This window comes from Gymnoscopelus braueri (genome assembly GCF_963280865.1).
Source record: "Gymnoscopelus braueri genome assembly, chromosome: 12".
Lineage (NCBI taxonomy): Eukaryota > Metazoa > Chordata > Actinopteri > Myctophiformes > Myctophidae > Gymnoscopelus > Gymnoscopelus braueri.
Genome location: NC_137614.1, coordinates 45,366,563 through 45,384,898, shown reverse-complemented (window position 1 = coordinate 45,384,898; position 18,336 = coordinate 45,366,563). Strand labels below are relative to the sequence as shown.

At 41.2% G+C, this 18,336-nt stretch overlaps 2 protein-coding genes across 26 annotated transcripts in view; both read left to right on the top strand.

The window, feature by feature from the left end:
- Nucleotides 1-11,379, top strand: part of LOC308097150 (MYND-type zinc finger-containing chromatin reader ZMYND8-like) — a 29,288-nt gene extending 17,909 nt beyond the window's left edge. For 16 of the 24 annotated variants that reach the window (XM_080444775.1, XM_080444774.1, XM_080444773.1 and 13 more), the window contains 16 exons: nucleotides 116-238; nucleotides 393-485; nucleotides 1,127-1,214; nucleotides 1,698-1,753; nucleotides 2,104-2,181; nucleotides 2,843-2,958; nucleotides 3,615-4,090; nucleotides 4,305-4,433; nucleotides 4,537-4,689; nucleotides 5,505-6,023; nucleotides 6,757-7,224; nucleotides 8,203-8,363; nucleotides 8,709-8,789; nucleotides 8,897-8,975; nucleotides 9,386-9,625; nucleotides 10,079-11,379. In XM_080444775.1, the coding sequence (XP_080300901.1) occupies nucleotides 116-238; nucleotides 393-485; nucleotides 1,127-1,214; nucleotides 1,698-1,753; nucleotides 2,104-2,181; nucleotides 2,843-2,958; nucleotides 3,615-4,090; nucleotides 4,305-4,433; nucleotides 4,537-4,689; nucleotides 5,505-6,023; nucleotides 6,757-7,224; nucleotides 8,203-8,363; nucleotides 8,709-8,789; nucleotides 8,897-8,975; nucleotides 9,386-9,625; nucleotides 10,079-10,278 (3,060 nt within the window). In that variant the 3' untranslated portion in view covers nucleotides 10,279-11,379. The remainder of the gene's footprint in view (nucleotides 1-115; nucleotides 239-392; nucleotides 486-1,126; nucleotides 1,215-1,697; nucleotides 1,754-2,103; nucleotides 2,182-2,842; nucleotides 2,959-3,614; nucleotides 4,091-4,304; nucleotides 4,434-4,536; nucleotides 4,690-5,504; nucleotides 6,024-6,756; nucleotides 7,225-8,202; nucleotides 8,364-8,708; nucleotides 8,790-8,896; nucleotides 8,976-9,385; nucleotides 9,626-10,078) is intronic. The other 8 variants (XM_080444767.1, XM_080444755.1, XM_080444761.1 and 5 more) reach the window with 3 other exon arrangements.
- Nucleotides 11,380-12,472: 1,093 nt separating this feature from the next.
- LOC308097149 (uncharacterized protein) overlaps nucleotides 12,473-18,336 on the top strand; it is a 43,662-nt gene continuing 37,798 nt past the window's right edge. The window contains exons 1-3 of one of the 2 annotated variants that reach the window (XM_080444750.1): nucleotides 12,473-12,555; nucleotides 17,814-17,873; nucleotides 17,965-18,038. In XM_080444750.1, coding sequence (XP_080300876.1) covers nucleotides 17,987-18,038 — 52 coding nt within the window. In that variant the 5' untranslated portion in view covers nucleotides 12,473-12,555; nucleotides 17,814-17,873; nucleotides 17,965-17,986. Of the gene's footprint in view, nucleotides 12,556-17,813; nucleotides 17,874-17,961; nucleotides 18,039-18,336 lie in introns of both variants that reach the window. The other variant, XM_080444751.1, reaches the window with a different exon arrangement.

The window sequence follows — 18,336 nt, the reverse complement described above, 5'->3', positions numbered from 1 at the left end:
GTTATGCTTGAGTGTCAATAAGAGTAAAGTGTTGCCCCCGTAGTTTTGCTTAATGCATGTTACCGTTTCTGTAACAATTTGGCATTTTTAATTGTCAGCATTGTTTTTCTTTCAGAAAATCACTGTCGCAGAGTGCATAGAAACGCAGAGCAAGGCCATGACAATGCTAACAATAGACCAACTCTCATACCTGTTAAAGTTCGCCCTCCAAAAGATGAAACAGCCTGGGGTAAGTCAGGTATTCTCTTAACTATACTATTCTATACTATACTGACAATAGTACAGTCCTCTATATTACAGGATATTTAGTCCTATAGTTCAAAGGACTAAATGTTGAAAGGCATGCTAGTGGCATGTTAATAATTGTCTAAAATCCTTTCTTAACTCGACAGACGGAGCCTTTTCAGAAGCCTGTGGCTCTGGAACAGCACCCAGATTATACAGAGTACATCTTCCACTCTATGGACCTCTGCACTCTGGAAAAGGTACTATGCTCAACTGCAGTATGGGCAGATATGCTACAGTGCAATATTCTGCCCGTATCCTGTCTTGATTCTGTAAATCCCACCCCCAAGTTACCGCTCCGAAAGAGCCACAACCCTGGTATCCTATTGTACCATTAACACAATACAAACAAATAAGACACAATTGCAATGAAAAATGTCAAGTATACACAGTAGAATATATATATATTATTAAAAGAAAGATTTAAAATGAAATAAAAATACACAAATAAATTATAATACAAAAACAAATACAGTGGGGTCAATTTATGAGTCATTAATGTCAGCAGCATTCAGTCTCTATATATGTTTAAAAAGGTTGCCAGATGGTGTAAAATTTCAGAGCGCACCCCCTTGTGGAGTAGCGAATTTTCTCCAAAGTCAAGTGATGCATAATATCATTAACCCATGATTTGAAAGTTGGTGGGAATTTTTTCATCTTCTTCCATTTAAGCCGTATCAGACGCCTAGCCAAAAGGGATGCAAAGGCTATCATATTCCATTCTTGGCGACTAAGTTGTACACATTATTTCAGATTCTAAATATATACTTGGAAGCTGATACTATCGTAGCATATATCATTTTAATGTCATCTCACGTTTTTTTTTCATTTCTTTTGATAGAATATCAAGAAGAAAATGTACGGCTGCACAGAGGCCTTCCTGGCGGATATGAAATGGATCTTGCACAACTGCATCATCTATAACGGAGGTAGGAGACCCATACCTGCTGTGTCCCAAATATTTTTTTTACCTCACCAGTGTTGTAGATGAACATTTTTACCAGCCAAAAAGTAAAATGCACATACAGCCTCTTTTGTATCGGGTAACATAAATACAATGAATCTGCATGATAACACATTTATGGTGGTGCATGCAGACAGTGGTCAGAGCAGATTGTGAAGGGAGAGTCCAAATTAAAATGTATTAAAAAACAAAATGGAGTTAAAAGGATTAGTTAGTGTTAAAACGAAAGCGTCACATTTCTTCTTCCACTCCATGACATGACATCCAGGAAGTGAAGTGTTACAAAGGAGATTTTGTGATATGTGTCATTAAAGGGGATGAATAGGCTGATTTGTTTTCCAGTTCAGATTAAAAACTACACAACCTTCATCAGTCATCAATCATGCTACTCTGTTATGATACCCTGCAGTTTTAGTGTGGCTCAACCTTTCTGTTGACTCCGCTCTAGGTAATCACAAACTGACGGCAACAGCGAAGGTCATCGTCAAGATTTGTGAACACGAGGTACTGTTAATAATTTAACTACTTTCAACCTGGCGTCCTTATTTTACGCGTGTCAATATGGGCCAAAATGTTCATTATTAAATGGCAGAAATATCAGCTCTACAAGCTCATGATGAGTTGCCAATGCAGCACGTTGGGAGCTTGTAGATTGGCTATTTGAACTATTTTTGAAAATGGGTCTTACGTGGGTAACTTGATGAGATGTGACGGCAGATACCAAGACCAACCAACAAAGATACCAAGACATTGAAATAGTCTATATTATAACATTGAATGACAGCAAACAGATGACTTAATCTCATACTGGTAAAAAAAAATTATGATGATGTTGATGTCTGGTTATGTTTCAGATGAATGAGATCGAGGTGTGTCCGGAGTGCTACCTGTCTTCGTGCCAAAAAAGGGACAACTGGTTTTGTGAGCCATGTGTAAGTTTTTACATAAACATGTTTTGCACACACAGACTCAGAGTTTATGACGTAAAGGCCTATAGGTTTAGAGGGCCTGATCAGTGGATTTCTGGGGCCTGATATTGATATTGGGCAGTAATCAGATAACAATGATTATTTGATATTGACCGCTTTCTGGTTTCCTTATTTTGATAATCATCATTATAGGTGAACAGTTTTAAACATTTTCAAAGGTAGATCTACAAGCTCACAACGCAAAAATAGCAAATCTACAACCTGACAACGCATCACAATGCACCGTGTTGAGAGCTTGTAGATCTGCTATTTTCTGATAGTAGTTTTTTGCGTGAGACTTTTGTACCACAAAGTATAAAATAGGGCTCAAGTGGTTAATCAGACAAATGTCTTTAGTCTGATTTTAAGTCTGAAAATCACTTCTCAGATATTAAATAACTGAAAGAATAATCACTAAGAAGATATTCGATAGTTGCAGTGAACATACAAACTAAATAACATGACCAGTATCATGTACAATAACCGTACAAACGCAGTGTCGCAAAGAAAAGTAGTAGCATGGTATGAAGCCAACAGTCCTGCAGCCATTAGATTTAGTTTAAACCCATATATATACCATGCACAAAATGTACATTGAGTTTTGTCTTTGTGTTCCCCATCATAGAGTCCACCCCACCCCTTGATTTGGGCGAAGCTAAAGGGTTTTCCCTTCTGGCCAGCCAAAGCGCTGCGCGATAAGGACGGCCAGGTGGATGCGCGCTTTTTTGGACAACATGATAGGTGAGACTTGATTGGTTCTTTTGGTTACTTATTTTTGTATACTTGTTGGGTTATTGCTATTTACAGAGGAAATGATGTGCAGATGGAGAGGGGATGTTGTGATAACTGCATGCGGTCCACGCACTATCCACTCAGCTACCGGGGTGCCGCAGGAAATTAGAGCTTAAATTGTGATTTGATAGTTCATCAAAAGTTCATCACCATTTTGTTTCCTGCACTACCGATATATTAAAAATCTTAACTGTAACTTTTTCAATTAAATAAAAGCTATTTTTGATATTTTTCAATGGTGTATTATTTAAATAACCATTCCACATAGATTCGTTTTTCGGCATCTTTTCGAAATACAATTTTTGTCGCAATTGTCTGCCCCTGACACCCATGTCAAATAACGTGAGTTTCCAGAATTGTATTCATTTATGTACCGGTATTCTAAAGTTAATACATACCATTTACGTTGGCGCTAGGACCCTTCAGGGAATGGTACTTCCATGGTTTTGTTTCAAACTGAATTCTGGGAATCACAGTTCTAACAGACTACGGAGCAACCAGAGGTGTCGCCAAAAAGACTAAAAGAAACTATCAAAGTCATACTGTGTAACATCCATAGTAAATATATATTTGAGTTTGACATCTTTTGCATTTTCTCCCACCAGGGCTTGGGTTCCCATTAACAACTGTTACCTCATGTCCAAGGAGATCCCGTTCTCCGTGAAGAAAACAAAGAGCATCTTCAACAGTGCCATGCAGGAGATGGAGGTCTACGTGGAGAACATCCGCAAGAAGTTTGGGATCTTCAACTACGCGCCCTTCCGCACCGCGTTCACGGCCAACAACCAGCTGCAGATGCTGGCCGACCCGTCCAACCCCGACGCTGCGAAGGTCAAAACGGAAAAGCCCGAAAAATTGCGCTTCAACTTCGACATGACCGCGTCGCCCAAGATGCTCCTGGGCAAGAGTTCCATGCCCACCATGAGCAGGAGGGTCTCCATGACGGACATGCCTCGCTCTCCGATGAGCAACAACTCTTCTGTTCACACAGGTTCTGATGTAGAGCCAGACGGACTAGAAAGGGGCCCACGGAACCCATCCTTCCTCTACAGTACTGGAGAGGAATCAATGGACTTCACTGGTAATTAACAGCTTAGAATCCACTCATATTGACCAATTAAGCCCTATATACACTGGTGACCGGGGTCCCCCATTGTTCTATACATGTACCCCTCCCTTTTTCTTTTTTTGTAAGGGATTTTTAGCCTTATTTCCAATAGAGGGACCCGCCAGTTTTCAGATCATTTGTCCATATGAGTGCAGTAAGGTAACTAAGCTTCTGTGCTTGCATACAGCATCCCCTGCCTCAGTGAAGACAGGTCCTGCAAGCAACATAACAGGAAGCCCCAAACCCTTCAACCCTGGACTGACTCCCAAGCAGGAGAGGACTGCAGGCCCAGGGAGCATCCTTAATCTCAATCTGGGTCAGTTATCATTTGACCGCCGCACGAATGATGTTGCATTCATGTGGTCGAGTTTTCGTCTTCGCCGCGTTGAAGTTGAATGTTGTCCTTTTCCCCCTCTCAGATCGAGTGAAAGCAGAGATGGATTTGAAGGAACTGAGCGAGAGCGTGCAACAGCAGCAGCAGCAACAACAGGGGGCGCCGGTCCACCTCCCTACCCCAAAGAGGCCCATTAGGAGCCTGGACAAGACCATTGAAAGCTGCAAGGCCCAGCTTGGTACATACACATAAAAAAAGACATCCTTTCTCTGCCGTCACATCACATTTCTCTCTTATGCTGCGTTCAGACTAGCAGCGACAAAAGCTACGTAACGGCCAAGCCGTGGTCAGCTACAGCTACACAGTCGGCTAGAGGCCATTGAAGTTTTGCTCATCACGCTTGTCGACATCATCAAGCGTACGTTTGTGGGAGCGACGAGTGAGAAAAATATGAACGAATATATATAACGGATTGGGTTAAAAAGAACAGGGAACTGGCTGATGGCAAGAATTACATTTCCTACATTACAAGCAGGAATTGTGTGGAGAGAGAAGAGGAGAGGAAATAGTGAAACATAGACATCATTGATTGACGCTTCACTGCGTCATTTATTGGAGCGCTGAAAAAAGTTGAAGACGGCTCAACTTTGTTTTGTAGCTCGTCACGCAGCGTCAGGCGTCAGTTTGCATCTTCTTTATGTCGCCGGCTTCCATTGAAATTGGCTTGTAGCCTGTCGTTTTGTTAGTGTGCTAGTGTGCACATCATAGATGTAAATGTGCAGGGGTTATCTAATGCTCATTTTCATCCGTAGTCCCTGGTGTAGTCTTAATCTCATGCCTAGTCATCTTCAATTATCTAGCCTTATAAAACATACATTAGTAAAAAAATTGTTTTTAAATGGTAACATTTGAATTCCATGAGATTACTATCAGGTAAAAATGTATTGATGATTAACTTTGACTGAGTCATAGGTGATTGTTGCTGTGTGTGTGTGTTTGTTTTCACTAACAAATTAAAATAAACTACATACAGTATATTTATCCTTCATACAGGAATCGATGAGATTTCCGAAGACGTCTATAAAGGTGTAGAACACAGTGACTCTGACGATTCCGAGAAGTCGGACTCCAGCGACAGCGAGTATCTCAGCGACGAGGAGCACAGACCCAAGAGCGGCTCCGCCCACGACGACAAGGACAAAGCGGAGAGGAAGAGGCCCAAAGCAGCTGCACAGGGAGACACTAAGGAGGGCGGGTCAGGGGCGGGGGACAAAGCCACCCCTGAACCCCCGCTCAGAGACAAGCAGGGCAGCAACGGCCCCGAAAGGGAGATCCAGGATAAGCACAGGCCGTCCCTGGTCCAGGCCCCTACGGACAAACCCAAGGCCACGGAGGAGGGCAAGGCGGCCGCCCCCTCATCATCCCTGGCTGAGCAGGACTCTGACTCTGAGAGAGAGTTGGTGATTGACCTGGGGGACGAGCATGGGGGTCGCGATCGCAAGAGGGCCAGAAAGGAGCCGGGGGCCTCCGCCCCTAAAACCTTGAAAGAGTCTCCCTCTGCCAAGCTGGAAGGTGAGTTGTTTGCAAAAATGTTCACTTTGATCTGTGCTCCTCGTGTGACATGTGACTCACATTGAGCTGCTGACTTAACCCATTGAGACCTGAAGCCGATTCTACATGTCTCCTAAATCTCAACAGTTTTCTGAAAAACGTGTGTTTCTATATCGGTGGTGCTAAATCTTTTTCATGTCAAGGACCCCCAAAATTATATGTATTTGGCCGCGGACCCCCGTCAAAATATGTTGTTCCAGGGACCCCCAGAAGCAAAGATTTGAGTTAAAAATGTTCGCTTTAAAAATATATATATTCAAAGATTTGCACATATTTTCATGAATTTTCAAAAATAGCAGATATACAAGCTCGTAGCGCGGCACTCGGTGCCGCGCTATGAGCTTGTATATCTGCTATTTTTGAATAGCCCAAAGTGTAAAATAATGCTTTTTTAGCTCAAATCAAAAAATGACACAGTTCCAGGTCTTAATGGGTTAAGCCACGGCCACATTAGCACAAACCTATGAGATAATTTGGTATGCCGTGCTCCCCACACGCATTTGTTGAAAAAGACTTATAAAAACAGTTGCTTCTAGTCCCAAATTGATTTTACTCTTCACCAAAGAGTTCAAACTTTTTGCTAAATTTGTCTGTACATTCCAGTGCAGTGAGCAGATAGACTTCAGACGTGAGGCACTGGTGCCTTAGAAATTCACGTGAGAAAAGGTTTTGCGTCGTTTTGTTTTGTTTCTAGGTAAATTCCCTTCATCCACCGTAGCAGCTTCACCGGCACGGGACGCCTCCTCCACCTCCAACCAGAAAGACCCCTCGCAATCACCCGTCACGGCCGCGCTAAACCAGGGTTCAACTCTGACCTCTGGCCCAACGCCCAGCGCGTCCCCAGCAACCAGCACTGCTGCTGCCCCCGTCTCCTCAACGACCCCGACGCCTGCAGCCGTGAAGAAACAGCGCCCTCTGCTGCCCAAAGAGACGACAGCCGCAGTGCAACGAGCGGTTGTTTGGAGCCCCACCAGCTCCAAGTTCCAAGCGTCCTCCGAAAAGTGGCAGATGCAGAAGGTGCCGCGGCAACAGCAAGGAGACCAGCAGCCGGGGTCGACGCAAGCTCAGACCCCGGCCCAGACACGCAGCCCACAGCAGCTGCAGTCACCACCGCAGAATTCCTCCTCCAGTACACGATACCAGACAAGACAAGCAGCCAAAGGTACCAACCCTTAGAAATGTTTAAAGCAACATTAAAAAATAATTAACCAGCTCAAGATATAACTGGTTAAGTCTCCCAGTGTGGCACAGAAAGTATGTCAGCCACAGTATTCATATGATGGAGGAAAGCGTCAATGATGCATACCTCTACTCTCACTCAATTTCCAATAACTAGAAACGTATCAATTTGATCATTAAACAGATAGAGGCAGACGTATTCATCCCCTGATGTAAATGTTTGAAGACCATTTTCCTGTTTGTTTTTTTGAGTGTGAGGAAGAAAAACTTTAGAAGCACACAACCAGGGATCTCCTCTGAGAAGGAGGCACACAGAACCACGAGGGTCCACAGAAACCCAGGGATCCTACAGGGATAGAACTCCACAGAGACAGAAAGAAAGGGGTTCACAGAGAGAGAGATTACTAAAGTATTATTTTATTAAAGTAATGGGGGCATTTCATCTGGAGAAAGCTGCTCAAGTATGTGAATTTCATTTTACTCCACAAGTTACCTCCACCTACTCCCAGACACAGATGCATCCGCATGTAACCGGCTGGCTACTTTTTTGACCCAGCTAGACATTGTATACACTAATGGAACACCCTGTTCTGGGTTTGTTTGATTATTTGTCTGTTGATCAGAGGACAGTCCCCTTTTTTATCTCTGGTTTAGTCCTTTGTAAAGCAGGAATCTTAAATTACAGGATTATGTGGAGCAAGTTAGGGCTATGCTTATATTTTTGGTAGTATTTGTCTACTCTGGACGGACGATATGTAGAGAGTTGACTGTGAGCTCATTTTACTCTGTAGGTTAACGGTTTCTTTTTAAAGAGAGACCCAGGGTAGAATGTTCCTTGGCGTTTTCCAAAATTATTTAGCCTTCTGAGCTTGTAAATCTTCCATTTTGTACATCTTTTTTAATAGGGCTTAATGGTTAACCCTTACAGATTGAATGATTTAGTTTTCTCTGTGGTCTCCAGCAGTGCAGCAGAAGGACTCGCCCCAGTCCACGTCTTCGTCAGGTACCACGGTCAACTCTGGCACTTCCTCTTCTTCCTCTTCCTCCTTCACGGCAGGAGACCTGCAGATCCCCACAGCTTCAGCTGACGTGGCTGCAGACATCGCCAAATACACAAACAAAGTAAGTCCAAGAGACGTGAAGCCTTATTTTACACTTATTTGCACGCTGTTGTCGTGCACCGGATGTACAAGCTCACAATGTGTTGCAGTGTGATGCGCTTGGACAGATATGTACAAATATATAGTATGTTTATGCATATGCATTTTGTCAATAAAGATGTAAATAAAAAGTATACTGTAACTCAGGCATGACTCTTTGGAGACATAATTAGTGGAGAAAAAATGGGATTTATAATTTGACGAAGATATAGATTTGATTATATATGAGAATAGAGCAAAAGATTATTTGTTTGTTAACTGTTGAGTCATTAATCTGATATCATATGGTCTTGGATAAACCTTTCAGATTATGGACACAATAAAAGGGACAATGACAGAAATCTACAATGACCTTTCCAAAAGCACTTCCGGAAACACAATTGCAGAGGTAAATATTTTTGGGTGCATGTACTGTATGTCATAGAAAGGCCTTCACAAGGCACATCTGATGATAATGATGATGATCATCATCATCACTGGATGTTTTTGTTCCAGATTCGACGGCTAAGGATAGAGATTGAGAAGCTCCAGTGGTTACATCAACAAGAGCTATCGGAGATGAAACACAACCTGGGTATATTTGCTTGCTTCCATATACAGTAGATCTAATTTGTACTTTGTCGCATGACCGTTTCATACGACTACATGTTTGTTTTTCTCTCATAGAGCTGATATGTATACCACCGCACCTGTCGTAATGTGTATTATACAGATCATATAGGATTTTTCTTTCTCGTCCTGTGTTTTCTTTTTTTGGGAGAGTGCCTGGTTATTTCTTTCTTTTTAGTGGCTACTTTCCCTTTGATCCAAGAGCACCACTAGCACCTTTTTGCCTACTTTAAATTTCTGCTGAGTACCTGGTTTTGATCATTTATTTTTTCTAATGTAAAAAAAATGCCTAAAATCATCTTTAAAAAAATAAATGATACAACTTAATTTGTGGATTGATCACTATGTTCATTTATTCGATTTTTCTATTTCAAGAGTTGACGATGGCAGAGATGAGGCAGAGTCTGGAGCAAGAGAAGGAGCGCTTGGTGGCCGAGGTGAAGAAGCAGATGGAGACAGAGAAGCAGCAGGCGGTGGATGAGACCAAAAAGAAACAGTGGTGCGCCAACTGCAGGAAAGAGGCCATCTTCTACTGCTGCTGGAACACCAGCTATTGTGATTACCCCTGCCAGCAAGCCCACTGGCCAGAACACATGAAGTCCTGCACGCAGTCAGGTAAAGCACACGCACACACAGTGTACTTGTGAGGACATCAACATCTTCGGACGACAATTCTATAAATGCCATTTTTTCTTGTGTGTGTGCCTAACCCTAAAGCTGAGTTACACTTTACACGTGACTAAGTATAAAAATCAGGCATAACTCTAACCCTAACCCCTAAACCTAACCTCTAAATGCCTAATCCTAACCCTAAACCCAATTTGAATCATTTCCTAATTGTAAGCCTAACTTTAACAAATCTTGTTTTAACCATAAAACAACCATTTCTCTTGGGCGGACCAGGAAAAATGTTTGCAATGTCTACTTCTCAAACTCTACTATAGTTGTGGCCACGTTCGCCACTTACATATATAGTAATGCAAGTGTAAACACGCACACGCGCACAGTACGGCACAGGCGACATTTTCTCCGTCGCCATTTCATGACTTTTGTTTCCTTCTCCCACAGCCACAGCCACAGCCTCGCAGCAAGAGCCGGAAGCAGAGGCTGGCTCGGACCCGTCGGCCGCCAAACCGTTGGCCCTCGCTCCCCCTGCACCTGCAGCACAGGCGGCCCCCGTTGCCGGAGCAGCGTCCATGCCAGACAAAAGCTCCTCCCCCACGTACATGGACAAGACAAAGGACAGTGCCGGCGTTACTGTGACCTAACCACTACACTACAAGCAGTCCAACCTGTTTGCAAGGCTGCTGACGTGTTGCTTACGGCGTAAAACGCAAAGGCACACGTCTTGCTTGAAGGCCCGCGTTCTCTGTGACAAATCACTTTTGATTTCCCATCCGTCTTTCTTTAATCTGTAATTGAACATTTCACAATCATCCCTAATCCCCCAAGTTTCACATGCCCACGTTCAGGTGGATTCACCCTGTGACTGTAAGTACTTCTTGATCAAAAAAATGTGAGTGTATATTTACACGCCTATCTTGCCTGGCTCCAGACCATAGACTCTGCCCACTCCACTGAGTGGACCGCTACTGTCTTCAGTCTGACATCAGGCTAACGCCTATCCTCATTTTATAGCGCTCTTGTTTCTTTCCAACACGTTTCTGATCTGAGGAAGATTGTATGAAATCATCAAATATATATGCTAACATAACATCTTCTTTGCTGACCTTGAGTTCTTTCATGCTGTTTTGTTATTGTTTTCTGTGTAAAACGAGTTTTTAAACAGCCCAGCAGTCAAGAGTGCATACTGTTTGATGCGATGCCATCAAAGGCAATTTTTTTTTGTAATGTATGTTTCATCTTTCTGTCTTCAGCCATGTCAACTTCATAAAATTGGCTCATATACATGTTTTATATTGTAGTTCCACAGTGTATACATAAAATTTAATTATCCATGATTTATAAAAAAAAAAAAAACTAAAACTGTACAAAACATTTTGTAAGAAGATACATGAACAATATTTATAGTGTTATATGATTTTTTATAGTGTTTCGTGTAAATCACATTTCTGTATGTCTGAATGTTTGTTTTTGATGAATCATTTTATTTGAAAATGAATTATTACCTTAAAATGAATGTCATTTCTGAGGAAAGTCTATTCAACTGGTTGGTTATTAAAAAGAAAACAGTACTCAGACTATTGTAAACTGGGGTAAATGGAATCTGCAAACGACTGTATATTGTTAAGTGTGCGCATGTGTGTTTTAATTTTGTGTCACGTACTTGTTTACATATTGTACATAGCCTACAGCAAATGGATTGGTGAAAACAAATTAAACTGGTCTGACTTATGAACTGGTGCTTATACTGTGTCCGTATAGCTTCTTAAAACAAAATAATTTGGCAGAACCCCCTCGCCCGCCAACCTCAATTCATTCTATATCCATCCAGTGTCGTTCTTTTGGCCAGGTATCAAAATACAAAAACGTTCACAGAAAGAAATGACCCCAGACCAGTTGGCGGCATGCACCTTCACACATGATAGGCTGACCCTAAGCACAGGCAGAGCTGAGATCAGTGTATGAAGAAGAGGATGACGCAGCGGAGAGAACCACATAGTGGTAAAAATATATACATAATAAATATAGGAAGGAAATATGTATGTGTATATGTGTGAGAGTGTACGTTACGGTACGATTGAAGAACCAGTCAGATTGAAAAAGGAGTGCTCGTTTTCTTTGAGTTCACCTCCCGCGCTCTTTTTGATGGGGCGGGGGCCCCCCTGTCAAAAAAAGAAATGACGTCTCGGAGGTACAGAGACAAGGGGGGGGGGGGGGGCGATGATTTATGATTCTGTCCTTAGACATAACTCGGACGGCGCTGAGTCGACTGAAGGTGACTTCGCTACGCTCGGCACGGCGACTCCCGTGGCTCAAGTCACCTTCAGGCGGCGCCTCTCGGTGAAACCGAGTGCACCTTCTTCAATCTGACTGGTTCTCCAAGCCAACACACTGTTTGCAAGTGTCATACTGGTTGCAAATGAAACCCATTCTGTCAGGTGTCGCTAGGGCGCGCAGCACTAGCCAACACACTGTGTACCGTGCACCCCGAAACAACAGGTTGAGAATTGATTGCATGAAACAATCACCTGCACTGCACAGGTGATTGTTTCAGGCACAGGCTGTGCATCCTCTCAATGTTGGTAAACAAATAATTGGTCTATATAACTCTAATGGTATGAGAAAGCTTGTGTAGATCGGCTATTTACGTCGGACGACACCAGGCTTTTCTCAGTTAAATTGTGTAAAAGCCTGGTTTCTGCTCTGGTCTGGTCTAGAACCCGCCTACTGTATCCGGTACACACACAAGCCGTTTCCGCATCCGCTCTCCACCGGATATGGTGGATTGGCCTCCCAATAGCTCCTCCCCGCATGAGTGAAACGCTCTAAATGGTAAAATGGAAGGCGAGGGTAACGCTACGCTAGCTAGCTAGCTGAGCGAAAACGTTCCGTACAAGGGAAAATTAACGTTAGTACCGAAGGTATGATATCGCTTTTATTCACCAAATGTGTTGTAGAAATATCTTGAGGTTGTTATAGGTCGGTATAATCATTTGCAAAAAACAGCAACAACAAGTTTCAGGTCGACGGCTAACAGTGTGCGTAGCAGCTGGGATGGAACAATGTCTCCTTCTCCAGTGCATTGGACCGACTTGACGAGGACATTTTTATTGTTTTTATTGACAAAAATAACGCATGAACATATATTCGTAGCCGTACATATCTGTCAAAAAGGATAAAACGCGGAAAGCTCAAGGAGAGCTTATTGTGGTCATTTGAGTACAAATGGGTTCAACAGGAGTACAAAACACAACAGCCATTTGGTGCTAACCGTCGACACGTAGACACACTAGTACTACTACTACACAGTTTATCTAATGTTAACAGATTTTAAACATGATATTTTATCAATATTTGGGGTTCCTAATCTCGTAAACCGATAGCCAATGTCTCATAAATACAGCACAGTGGCTGAATAAGTGTAAATAATACACTTAAGCCGAGGAGTAGTGCTTGGTGAGGGAGTAAGTTAAAGGTAGGCCTTGCAGGGTAAATCATTGTTTGTTTGTTTTGTTGCAGTTGTTGTAGATTTTACATCAACAATGGTCAGACGTGTTTAGATGTATTTTCATCCTTCCAACCCTTGTGCTGGTTGATAATAATTGATAATTTAGCATAACAAGGGGAAACTATAGACCAAAACGGCAGATACCATATCATATTTGAGCCATAATCAACAATATTCCGAATTCTAGCTTTGGCATGGCCAGGAAATCAAACATCCCTAGTCTAGATACTAATGGTTTTCATTGTAGATGGCCCTGTAAATGTAACCTAGGGCATTGGTTCTCAAAGTGGGGTCCGGGGACCCCCAGGGGTCCTTGAGGGAGTTCCAGGGGATCCCCGGCTAAATGATAGATTAGGCACCAAATGGACCCTTATGGGTCTGTAAATGGAACCAAATCACTCTCAGAGTTAAATTGACATAGATCTTACAATATAAATTGCGGTCCAAGTGATAGAAATGCCATTAAATGGGGGTCTGTAGACCTAATGCATGTCAAACTGGGGGTCCTTGAAATGAAAATGGTTGAGAGTCACTGCTAGAGCCGTAAAAAATCTTCTCTTATGGGGGTCCCTGGCATATCTTTTGAAATGGGGGTCCGCGGACTAATAAGTTTGGGGGTCCTTGACATGAAAAAGTTTGAGAACCACTGACCTAGGGAATCTAGGTTCTACCTCTTAACTTCCAGGAGTCAATACTTTCTTGGGTCTGTTATTTCAAGTTTGAGAGATAATAGCTCATGCTGACAAATAAGAACTGATCTATGCGAATTCCACAGTCACTATCCTTTCCCACATCACATGATCATTGACTGCCTGGAAACAAAACATGTAACATGTGCTGACTCCTAAGCAGTGTTCGGCAGTAACAAGTTACTTTTAATATATTACTGTAATATTATTATTTTACCCAGTAACGAGTAGGGTAAGGTATTACTCTGTCAAAATAGTAATATTGTACCATATTACAATGTAAAAAATATTACATATTACTCAGATTTAGTTGGCTGCCTCTTGAAAACATTTTGTTTAAAAAGGTGAAGAGAGATTGCTGCTTTATTTTATAGCCTTTTTGGCTGATTGGTGACTTATTATTGTTAAAAAAATTGATTCAGTTCTAAAAGGAGCTGGCTAAACAGATTGTGTTGTACATCAAAAGTAATATGTAATATAATCTCTTGATTCCAAGTAATAAATAATGTAATATTACTTTTTTAAGGAGTAATATGTAATAAGTAACATATTTACTCTCCTGAGTAATATTGCCCAACTCTGCTCCTAGTCCTAAGTAGATATTTGTTTTCAACTTATTGTAACACAAATGATTTCTTACTATTTCTCATTCGGACAGCCTACCTACATGAGCCTAGATATAATAATGAACCAAAGCTGGGATCAGATAAGCATGTCCCCAAATTGAAGTGATCTGGAGCCTTGTACTGACAGTTGATTTGATTGATACTGATTTAGTAGACTAGACTTATAGAAGTTTATAATTTACATCCACACATCTTAATTAAAGTATAGCCCCTTGTGTTATGTCACAGTTCATGAATTTTGGTGTCTCATGGAGCAGTGACATGATTTGTCTTAGTTGCATAAATAATCTGGTCTCTCGTAGGGAAGTTATCTTGGTAGCAACTAATGGGGATATAAAATAAATAAACAAATGAGGAATCGGTCATGACTAAATTGAGTGAAAAGCAATCAAATAAATGTCTACTGTAGCTTTGGGAGTGAGTAGTAGTGACTATGGTGGGTTAGTGAGCAGTCAGCTGCATCTGCTTAGTAGTTGAAATTTAGGGAAATCATGTGTGAATGCTCTGAAGCAAAACTTCTACTGGACGGGGTTTTTTTTGGGTCATTTCTTTGGTCATTTCTGTCAGAGAGACGGACAGGAAATAGCAACGGAGAGCAGGGAATGACTCACACCAAATAGTCTGGCCAACCCTAAAATTAGCCTATTAGGTCACCCTGGGCAGGTTAACTTTATCTAAATCTAAATCATACTTTACTAGGGCTGGGTAATATGGACAAAATCAAATATCACAAAAAAATATATAATTTCAGAACATTTTATAAAATAGGATTTTACCGATTAAAACCAGGACACTTGCGCCATTTCACAATATAGAAGATAACGGAATTTACGATATATACAATCCCACACCATCTAATCTCATACCACCATATCGATATATACATTTTCCCCAGCCCTATACTGCAGTATAAAGGAGGAGGCAGTAGCTAGTCATTTTGAACTTTGATCTGACGTTGGTCTGTCTGTGTACCTTGTACACTGTGTACCAGTGGATGTTCCTCACTCAAATCAAACGGGTTTTACAATGCAAGCCGATCAGAATTAGATATTCTAATCCATCCATTCCAGAAGGGTACCTCCCATGAGTGTCGGCGTTTTTTAACGCCACAATAATGTCACTCATTTTGGTTTTGCACTCGCATCTAGGGATGTCACGATTATGACATTTTACCTGACGATTAATTGTCATACAAATAATTGCGATTAATGATTTAATTGTGTTTTTGCTGGCATTGCACATTGGAACATACAAATAAATATTACATTTTAGTTTTGCAAACAAACATTTCACAGGTTAGATATGACGAAATAACTTAAATATACAAAGAAATGACTGACATATTTAATAACTTTATACTTTGAAAAATGATCTACAAGCATACATACGGTCTACAAGCATACATGCTTGTAAGTAAGCCTTGCTGAGCCATGTGGCCCATGGGGCAGGAGCCTATTTCCTGTTTGTGTAGCGTGAGGCGGTTTGATGTACAAGTACATCCCCTGGACAACATGACGCTGCTAGCATGTCACAGGGACTTACCCTAATCCAACCCTTGATGCTGAGAGGCCTACTCACATCAGCGCAAACCCTATACATTGAACACACACACACACACACACACACACACACACACACACACACACACACACACACACACACACACACACACACACACCAATTTGCAAATCCAGTATTGTGTAGGTGAGAGAGTGACACTTAGTATCTTAAAGGTGAAAAAGAACTTCTGCACTGCTCTTGCAGTCAAGGCAGGCATTTTTTATTTAAACTTAACATTTGGGTCCATTATAATTGATATGGACCGTCATCAGATTAGTCCCGTAGTCAATGTTTATGCCAATGTGTACAGAACCATGTGCAGAACCTATTAAATTGTGCTAATTGTACCTTTTCATTCATTATGTCAAGAATAATCAACATAAAACATCAACCACATGAAAATATCTCATGTGAGGAATACTCTTGACAAATTAAACATCACTCACAAACGGCTAAGAAAGCCAATCAAACATTGCTCACATACGGTACATCACATATTCCATCCGTGCAACACGTATGGAGACTGCAAAGTGAAAAACACCTTATGTTCACTATATCTCCCACAAGCTCATTCTGGGATTTGAATATTTTTCAATCCTCTAAATCTGGGATTGAAAAATATTAAAATTTTACATTTGGGGCAAGTCTACTGGATAGTCTCTCAAACATTCCTCCTCACAGAACTTTTGTGTTCACTTATTCTTTGTTTTAAAGGAGGAGTTCACCCAAAAAATTACTTATTTTCTATCAATTGCACACCCTATGAAGCCATGAATCCATGGATTCTTTTTTGTTTTTGTTGCATTCCTAAGCTAATAATTTGATTCCCGTCTCCTACCGGCTAATGTATCCGGTAGGAGACACAAAGTAGATTATTTGTGTCTCCTACCGGAAATACACACGGTCATCAAATTATTGTCTTAGGAATGCCACAAAAACAAAAATAAATCCATGAAATCAAGGCTTCATGGGGTGTGTAATTGATAGAAAATAAGTGATTTTTTGGGTGAAATCCTCCTTAAGTTGTTTTTTTCAACTAACACCAGACCACATGGATATTATGTCACGTATATCACAGAAAAACCCATAGTTTTCATCCCATTTGGATTGAAGATGCCTTTAAAAGTTGAGGAACTAACACACATGGTTTGGGCTTGGTCTGTCCCGGTTTGATCAATCCGGATCCACCTAAAAGGTTCAGGTTACCACACTGGACGCTAGTGCAGTCAGACAGACACCAAGCTTGAATTCAAGAGATTTTGTGCCAACTTTATGAACGGTGACCCCTGTTCATGTGTATCACAGTACATGCTGAAATGAAAACATCAGATTCAGTTTCATGTTATGTGGTCAGTAGTGGCACTGGCCTGGCCCTGTCAAGCTGGTTCCACCATCTGTCTTCTACGCTTGTATTTTGGTTTTGTGATTTCAAATCACATGCGACAAGGGTTTACACAAATGTTCAAAATGTTAAGCCTGTTTTTTTAGTGGTTAGGGGGAAAAAACGTTTAATATAGGACTATATTTTAGATCCACGTTGAGGGGCTGTTTTAACCACATTGCCTTCATCCTCACACAGTACAAATGTAGGAATTTTAGAAATATCTAGAACATTTCATTATTATTTTCACATCACTCCTTTCTAAGCCATTATATTGTCTTTTTCCCCCTGATAATTGCAAAAGAAATTACACACACACACACACACACACACACACACACACACACACACACACACACACGTTATTACACATGATCTAATGTAGACAGTCTTATTGTTTTCTTGTTGTACACAGAGTAAGACAAACTGAACATAAGAACTGGAAGCAGAGTTTGGCAGACACTTGCCTGGAGAGGTAAGCATTTTCCCAAACACTGAAGATCACATGGATCTATAAGTTATACGTATGCCTTTTTATTATATCGTTTTTTCTTTTGTGTGAGCAGCGTGTATGCAACCATTGGCAGTATGGACACAGAACAATTCTACAGTCTTACAGGTGAAGGCGGTGGAAATTCAGGTAAAGTAATAATAATAAACTTGATTTGTGTAGCACCTTTCATGACATGTAATGCAGCTCAAAGTGCTTTACAGAGCAAGCAATACAATTACAACTAATTTAACAAAGCAAAAAAGAAAAGCAAAAGCATAAAACATTAAAATAATAGCAAAAGGCAGTGAATCGGGCAAAAACAGTGAGGACATGAATAACACAGAGATTTAAAAATCAACCGCAAGCAAGAGTGAAGAAGTGGTAAGATATCTGGTTTACTAAATACTGAATTCAATTAAATTTACTATCATTTGTAATAGTGCAA